Genomic DNA, 8,175 nt, shown 5'->3' on the forward strand with positions numbered 1-8,175 from the left:
CTCCCTGAATAGCATCCCTTTGAGCTCCAGAGTGTGTCAGAGCCGAGGCTGAAGTTCCCGATTGTTTTCTTCAGCATGTTCTGAAGAATTCCTTTAGAAAGGGGTTTTTCACTCTGAAGTCATCTTGCTACATAAAAGTATGCAATACAGATTCTAGCACTTCGGTAATTCTTTTGTATTAGCTGAAGTGTGGATTAATTGCCCTACATTTAGTTTTTAAATTTTTAAATTCATACAGTTCTAAAAATCTGTAGGAGCCCGCTGTTTGAGCTGGTGAGAGCAGCTCTGCGATGGGCAGTGCGGCAGTGCTGATAACTGGAGCTGCTGTTGCTAATTACCTGCTTTTCGGTAGCAAGGACTTGTTTTCAGTGACCGGCTATTTTTAAAATCCCATTTAGTGCTCCCCATCACTTCGCACTGTCAGTTGAACACATGGGTTTCTGTTTCATGTTGCACTACCCTAAGTGGGATTGTGCAAAAGCTTGGAAGAATCGAATGAGTTAAGTAAAAAGAAGTGATTTTTTGCAGAAGTAGAACTAGACAGCTAGTTTTGCTTTTCATAAATGCTCTTTTCCCCATAGTTTCTCTTGTGTGGGTGACTTCATGTGATCAGGTGCTTGTCTGCCTCTGAATCTGGTAAACCAGAGGATGCCCAGTGCCCCAGGCTCCCTTCGGTGTGGTTACCAGTTACTCTCAAATCTCCCTAGCCCTGAAGCAGAGGTGGCAGTGACTGACAAGAGATACCGCCGTGTTTCCTGTACTTCTTCCCATCTTGCATGTCCGTTACTGACCTGGGCCTGTTGTTTCTTCACCCCTCCCCTTCTTCCCTATCCAAATTCACTTTAGCCTTGATAGTATTACAACCTCATTCCGCACCTTTGGAAGTCTGAATGATCGTGCAGCTTGTTGAGGCTGTTCAGTTGACATCTATAAAAGAAAGAGGACTAGAAAATCCTGGTGGTAGATAGCACTGGATGTTCTCAGTGAGAGACCTCAATGGAACAGATGAAGCAACAGTTTCTCATCACACAGAGCTGCAGAAGTTGGAGGTAGTCACTAAAAGCCATTTTTTGTGTTGATGACTATTAAACAGCAAAGTATCTACCAGGCAGATACTTCAAGCCTGGAAGAGCAAGCGAAGGTCACTGCAGCGTGCCTGCTGCTGAGCGAAGGCCTGTGGATAATCAAGAGCTTTGAGGGAGCGGTGTCAGAAGGGGTCAGTTAATGACGTATTTATTAACTTATGTGTGTTAAGAACTCACTTTCTGTGACAGGTAGTTGAAGACTGTTAAAAGGTTCAAACTGCAGCTACATTTGAGACTGTTTAGTGAATGTTGTGAAGGGGTAACTCGCGTTCCATAAACAGAGAGGCGCCTTCAGGCACTGTCTCAGCACTTTCAGGGACACGAGTGTACAAAGGTGCGCTTAAGCTAGTTGTAAGTCATTCGTACAGCAATCACTGAAGTATGCTAATCCATTGACATTAACATAAACAAGTTAATGAGCGTTTATCTCCTCCAGTGAGGAGGCTTTAAAGTTTTAAGCCTGGAAAACCTCCCTGGCGAAAGGCAGTTGTAGCTACCAGCTATTTACAAGGTTTTCAGTATGAGCCCACTGTCTGTAGGGTTTATTCAATGATGTTTCCAGTAGATGACTCCAGGGGAAATGTGTTCTTCTGCATTCCACCTCCAAGTAGAAAGCACATCTGGTAATTAGTAATTAAAAGAAAAATGTCTTCTGCTTTATTTTTAGATGCTCGCTGTAAGTAACGTTACTGTGCATCACTCGCTTATCACTGCATCAGATCTCCAAGAAGTAAGCAAGCGGTATAGGGTGGACTCAAAAGCAAACATCGTACATGGTAAAGCTCAGCTTTTTTCCTCCCTGAAAGTCTCTTAGGAATTTGGAATGTGTGAGGTTCCTCCCTGAAATCCTTTTGATGCAAAGGATGCTGTATAGTGTAGTGTCCCCTGTTGGTGTGAGCTGCAGAGGGAATCCATCCGCCCCGGGAGTCTGCTCCGTGCTCATCTGCGTGGGTATAACAGTGCCGGATCAGCCAGGAACAGAGTTACAGAATAGTTGGTATAAATCCCGCTCGGCAGGGAGCTCGGCAGCACCCTGCTATGATGCAGACCTGCAGCTGTCGGTACCGGGCAGCCTGCGTGGATCTGCCCTGCCAGGGGAAGCACTGGTGGCCTGGACAAAGGCACCTGTCTGGGCAGTGTTTCTGTCCTGTCTCAGTGGTGGAGGAAGGAAGGGAAGGTGCTGACCTCTTCCTGCCGGCGCTGGGAGCTGTTGCAATAAACCCTCTGAGAACTGCAAAAATCTGCTCAGATACGTACAAAATGGGAGCATGTACTTGAGTTGAATTGTACTTGAATGCTTGTGTCAGCACTGGTGTGACCAGCAGGAGCCGGGCAGGGATGGGGCCCCTGTGCTCGGCCCTGGGGAGGCCCCACCTCGAGTGCTGGGCTCAGGGTTGGGCCCCTCGGGACAAGAAGGGCCTTGAGGGGCTGGAGCGTGTCCAGAGAAGGGCAGCGGGGCTGGGGCAGGGTCTGGAGCACAAGTGTGCTGGGGGGCGGCTGAGGGAGCTGGGGGGGTTTAGCCTGGAGAAGAGGGGTCTGAGGGGAGCCCTTCTCGCTCTCTGCAGCTGCCTGAGAGGGGCTGGAGTGAGGGGGGGGCTGGTCTCTGCTCCCAAGTAACAAGCGACAGGGCGAGAGGGAACGGCCTCAGGCTGCGCCAGGGGAGGGTAAGGTTGGAAATTAGGGACAACTCCTTCCCTGCCAGAGCGGTCAGGCCCTGGCACAGGCTGCCCAGAGAGGTGGGGGAGTCACCCTCCCTGGGGGGGGTTCAGAAACCTGTGCAGACGTGGCACTTGGGGACATGGTTTAGGAGGCCTGGGGGTGTTGGGCTGGTGGTTGGACTTAATGATCCTCAAGGTCTTTTCCAACCTTAATGATTCCATGATTCTGTGAATTCTGTACTCTCAAAAGCACAGCAGCATGCGCTTACCTGCGATTAACTGAGCATCTGCTAATGCTGTACTGACTCCTGTAGCCGCGGGGCTGTGGCGTGCTGCTGCCGCCTGTGCGTGATCCGGGGCTTCTCCCCTCCTGAACCCCAGTGGAGGGGTGTACCCAGCGCTATGCTTAGGCGTCCTCTGATAAGCGTTTTGGAACCTGTGCAAAGGGTGAGAAGAAATAATCTCCTGGTGATGATACTGAGCCCAAGCGTAGTCACAGGAGGAATCCTTCCCCGATCAGGAAGAGTTACCTTGTCCCCTTGCTGCTTTATGGCTTCTGGATTTTACAGGCTTTGGGTTGGCTTGGCCCTGTGATTCTCCCAGTCCCCTTAGTGCCATGGAGCTGATTCCCTGTGTCGCTTCTTTAGCTTTGAACAGCAAACAACCCCTCGGAACTCTCATTTCGTGGCACGTTACACAGTAGCACGGAGATTCTCTTGGTGCTGCTAACGCTGCTTTGGCACAGCGCACAATCTGCAACGAGGGTTTTTCTTTACGCTTAATTTTCTTGCTTTTTGATGGAAGCAGCCCATTTCTTAACATGCTCGCTTCATCCCTCTGGAAAAGAAATGCTCTCTTATCCAGCCTCTCCAATTCTGGAGTTGTTTTTTTTACAGTATGAAGCTATGCGAGGCCTACAGGCGTGTGCAAACAGAGGAGTAAAACAGCATGTGAACTGCTCGCATTTCTGATACGCTTAAGAGAAATACTTAGAGCTCTTGTCTTTCCCTCTAGGTTTGTCTGTCCTGGAAATCTGCCTAATTATAGCGATGAAACACTTAAATGATGTTTATGAAGGAGAACCATTTAACTTCCAGATGGTTTACAATGGTGAGACAAACGCAGGAACTTCACGTAAGCTAAATCACCTACTTTCCCCTAAGTAACTTGGTTTTTTTCCTATCCCTGATACAGAATTCCAGAAGTTCATACAAAGGAAGGCGCACTGCATGTACAACTTCGAAAAGCCGGTTGTCATGAAGGTAAGCCTTGAAATGCAGTTGGTTTTATTTATTGTAAGGTATTGAGATGTGGGTCTTTTTTCCCTGGTGCGCAGATCCGCGTAGTCACACGCAGCCCTAGAACCGAGGGCGGGCGCTTCAGGGCGAGGGGAGCCGCAGGTGGGGGCTTTGGGCACCGCACCTCGCCTTCCCGGGGGCCGGCAGCTCACGGCTGCGCCGAGCGGGTAAACAGCGGCATTGCGGGGAGTTTAGCACCAGGGTAAGGAGTTGCTTTAAACGGAGCTTAACTGATTCAGGACGGGGGTTCAGCAGGAACGACTGTATGAGCAACGTCTCCCAGAGGAGAGATTTGCGTACGTGTGTAGGCATCTTCATCTTGCTCCTTCGCTTCTGTTGTTTAGAAGTGAGGTCTCCAAAATTTAAATTAATCTTCCCACATCAGAAAACCTGTTTTACTTAATCCAAGTCCCAGTAGGTCTTACTGGTGTTTGGAATCAGTTCGTAGCTGTTTTGCCTCAACCAGCTACAGTCTAAAGTGCAAATTGAAAATCAGGAGTTTGGTTACAAACCTGATGCCCGTTGGCCCTCTGGGCTGGTGGCTCTGTTAACCCAGTTTTGCCAGGCTCAGCTCAGGGATCTGGTTGCAGGGCACAGTCCTGCCGTAGCGCAGCACTCAAACAGGGGTCCTGCAGGTTTTCGCTTAACGAATTTAACCCGACGACCAGCCTCGCAGCTGCTCAGCTTAAACAATTTGGGTTCTGATTCAGCGTCGTTCCGCTACGCTTGAACTGGAAATGACGTACAGTTCCCTAATATTTTTTTCTTTTGTTTTTAGGCATTTGAACACTTACTGCAGCTGGAATTAGTAAAACCGATAGAAAGGCCGTCTGTGCGTGGTCAGAGAGAGTACCTCTTAATGAGACTGCTTTTGGACAACGACCAAATCATGGATGCTTTGCAAGCGTACCCAAACTGCCCGACGGACATCAAGCAGTGGGCGACGTCATCGCTCAGCTGGTTGTGAACTTTGTGGAACTTGCAGTATCGCTTTCTGCATTTAAAACTTTTGGAATCGAACTTGCAAACTCCAGAAGATGTGACGTTTACCCGCAGCAGGGTGTTCAAATTAATAAATTTTTGGAAGAAGCTCGCTTTGCTGTGCTTCGCTGATCGGTTTGGGATCTTGGGTTTTAAGGAAAGCGATACTGCTGTATCTTCTAATGGCCGTGAAGTCGATTACCGTAAATGCCCAGGCCGTTTAGCTCAGCTCAGCACTAATGGTTCCACTTCGCAGAAATTGGAGCTCTTTGGAACTTCTCACTCGCGGATTAAGACGGCTCCGGGCACCGGCTCAGCGGCGTGCTGCCACAAGCGGCCGCGGGGCTCGCGCCGTGAGTTCTGAAGCACAGGTCCATCCCCAGTGCCGTTTAAAGCTCACACTTAGTGTCCTTTTTCTTCTCAAATTTAACTTGAGGTAGAAAATTGACTTAATTAAAGCTTTAATCACCGCTATCTTCAGCCGGTTAGTGGTATTTCTGTGCAATGTCTCCCGGTCGTTCAGCAGAGGGAGCGATGCTGGACGGGCACCTCGTGCAGGCGGCCGGGCTGGAGTCTCCCTGCCCGGGGGCAGCTCTGGAGCTCTGACCCAGCTGTCCCAGCGCTGCAGCGTCAGCTCTGCGGGGCGAGAACCTGGTTTTAGAGCTGCTCTAGTGAAGGATGGGTAGCGCCGCGCATGGGCAGGGCGTGCGCAGCAGAGGTACGGCCCTTCCCAGGTGAGGGGGAGCGTTGGTTTGGTACCAGACGTGAAGTCTGGGTGCTACAATGGCGTTGTTTTCCCAAAAAGTGCGTGCGTTTGCGCCTTGCCCGAAACGCCGCGCGGAGCGGGGGTGCTTTATTCCACGTGTTTTTGTGCAAAGATGGGTGCGAGCTGGTAACCAGGTGGGCACCCTGCGCTGAGACACAAGGCAGCCATACGGTTCCATGTGTCAGTCACAGCCAGTGTTGACACCCTCCTGCTAATCGCAATTCACACAGCCTCAGAGTGTGGCTTATTTGAGTTGGGGGTTTCTGGCCTATGGGTGTGATTTTTAGTATTATAATGAGGGCAGTTCACCTAAAGGGCACTTTGGTTTAGTTCTTATCAACATCCCGATTAGTTGTTGTTCTCATTTACGTGCTGTATCACCGCGTTCTCAGCATCTTCTGAGCCCCCTTCTCTGGCCGCTAAATCCTGCCTTGCCCGGCTCTCGTGGGTCGTTGTTATTGCTTAGGAGAAAATTCTGTTTTCTTGGGGATCTCAGTTTGAGTTGAGGCCATAAGTAGCGTGGGACACGCCACGCTCCGGCCCGTTAGGCTGCAGAAGGCGGCCTTAAAGCCCGTGTGATGTAACAGGCATTTGTGGCAGCGCAAGGGCTCGGCCCTCGAGGAGCTGAAGCAATTGCAGCACTGTTTGTTCATGCCTGGGCCCCCCTCGCTGTGCTGTCACTCAGACGCCCTCCGCTTCGGTCAAAGGGTTAGGTTTTATTTATTTTGCTCTCTTTGCTGCTGCGTAACGATACTGCCTCCACAGGTGCACGTCTCGCAGCGCTGCGCTTTGAAACGCAGCCACATAGGTACTGGGCTTGCCCTAACTTTGAGCTGGTCCTGGAAGTGTCCAGACTAAGAGGCTGCACGTGAGTAACTTCAAGTTGTTAAAGTCTGTAAAATACAGTTAAGTTGCAAGTGACGGCTCAGGCACCCTACGTGACGCTGTTAGCTGGGACCACTAGTGCAAACTCTCAGTAAAAAAAAGTTTGCTGCAAGATCTTCCACAGAAGTAACTTAACCAGGAAGAAAAATATTTATTCGGCCAACAGCAATCTCTCTGCAGCTCACATACTTCAAGGTCCTTGAAAAGGGGAAGGGAGGGGTTACCCAGCGCGCGGGGAGCGGAGTGGGATCAGGAGGGGCTGGTGTATTGCACGCGTACCCGTAGCTGAGGAGCAGCGGCAGCGTGACAGCGGGGTACCCTCACAGGAACGTTGATTAAATCAATCCCAGCAGCAGCAGCAGCTCCCCTTTTCCCCTCTGCTCCCACCCTCAGGCCTCCTACTGAGTCACCACCTGGAGCAGCTGGGTGCGGGCCGCGGAGTGGCGCAGGGTGCTGCTGGAGCACCCCGCGGTCCCGCGAGTAGCGTTGTGTCGGCGACGGTCGCCAAACCCCTCACGCCGCAGCCACCGACTGGTGCGAGTTCAACCTCTGCGTCCAGAACGCCGCGCCCTAAGTAAGTAACAGCCTCCCAGCCACGCGGCTGAGAGAGGCTGGAAGTCAGTGAAATCTCCCGTTTTCCAGAGGAGCGACAGCTCTGCCGGCAGCGCTGGGTCACTTCTACAAAAACAAGCTGCAGCAGCGATAACGCAGGCTGGAAGAACACCCCCCACATACACATTAACAGAAGAGCAATCACAGTGTAGCCATGGATTTTAAAGGTCTGGTTGATGAAATTTAACATTTTTAGAAGGGAGAGAGGTGACGGACGTGGCACTCGAGCTTCGCTCCTTTATCTCTGTGCGTGGCGGCCGCAGGCGCAGCCTCGCACTGGCAGAAGACAGCGATGGAGCGCGCGGAGTGCCCAAACCCTCACCCTGGCCTTTCCCTGCCTCCGCCCAGCCTTCATCACCACAGCCCAGAGTCTGCCTCGGCGCTCAAACTGCACGCCCATGCAGTGTCCCTTCGAGGGGGAGGGATGGGGAGGGAGGGTTTTCCATCCGAAACGCTGGAGCTGCAGCTTCTGCGGTCGCTTCCCCGCCCGACTCACGCTGCGGGGCCTGCTCGCTTCCCGTTACTCGCCCCGGGGCTTGAGAATGGCGGCAGGCGCGGCCGCATCTCCTCTCCCGCAGCGTTACAGCGTGTAAAAAGGCGTGTATGAGTCATAGTAGTCACATTTTTTTTATTTTAACTTTTGGGGGGAATAGGGGAGAAAGAGTATACATTTTTATTTGTACAATATTTAACAATCACTTTATTGAGGGCGGGGGGGGGGGAGGGTTGGTTTATTTTTAGTACTTGCAGAAAAACAGCAAGTACCTTTTGACAGTAGTACAACAACCTGTGCCCGAAACACTGACAAATACGAAGAGTAGAGTTAAAATAATTGCTTACCAAAATCTTGAGAGGTAACGAATAGTATATGGACTGAAACGGCGTTAAAA

At 51.1% G+C, this 8,175-nt stretch overlaps 1 protein-coding gene across 6 annotated transcripts in view; it reads left to right on the top strand.

The window, feature by feature from the left end:
* Positions 1 to 5,130, top strand: part of ORC4 (origin recognition complex subunit 4) — a 445,415-nt gene extending 440,285 nt beyond the window's left edge. For all 6 annotated transcript variants that reach the window (XM_064450981.1, XM_064450977.1, XM_064450979.1 and 3 more), the window contains 4 exons: positions 1,753 to 1,861; positions 3,758 to 3,853; positions 3,938 to 4,005; positions 4,820 to 5,130. In XM_064450981.1, coding sequence (XP_064307051.1) covers positions 1,753 to 1,861; positions 3,758 to 3,853; positions 3,938 to 4,005; positions 4,820 to 5,008 — 462 coding nt within the window. In that variant the 3' untranslated portion in view covers positions 5,009 to 5,130. The remainder of the gene's footprint in view (positions 1 to 1,752; positions 1,862 to 3,757; positions 3,854 to 3,937; positions 4,006 to 4,819) is intronic.
* Positions 5,131 to 8,175: the final 3,045 nt, after the last annotated feature.

The sequence above is a fragment of the Phalacrocorax carbo genome, chromosome 5 (assembly GCF_963921805.1).
Source record: "Phalacrocorax carbo chromosome 5, bPhaCar2.1, whole genome shotgun sequence".
Classification (NCBI taxonomy): domain Eukaryota; kingdom Metazoa; phylum Chordata; class Aves; order Suliformes; family Phalacrocoracidae; genus Phalacrocorax; species Phalacrocorax carbo.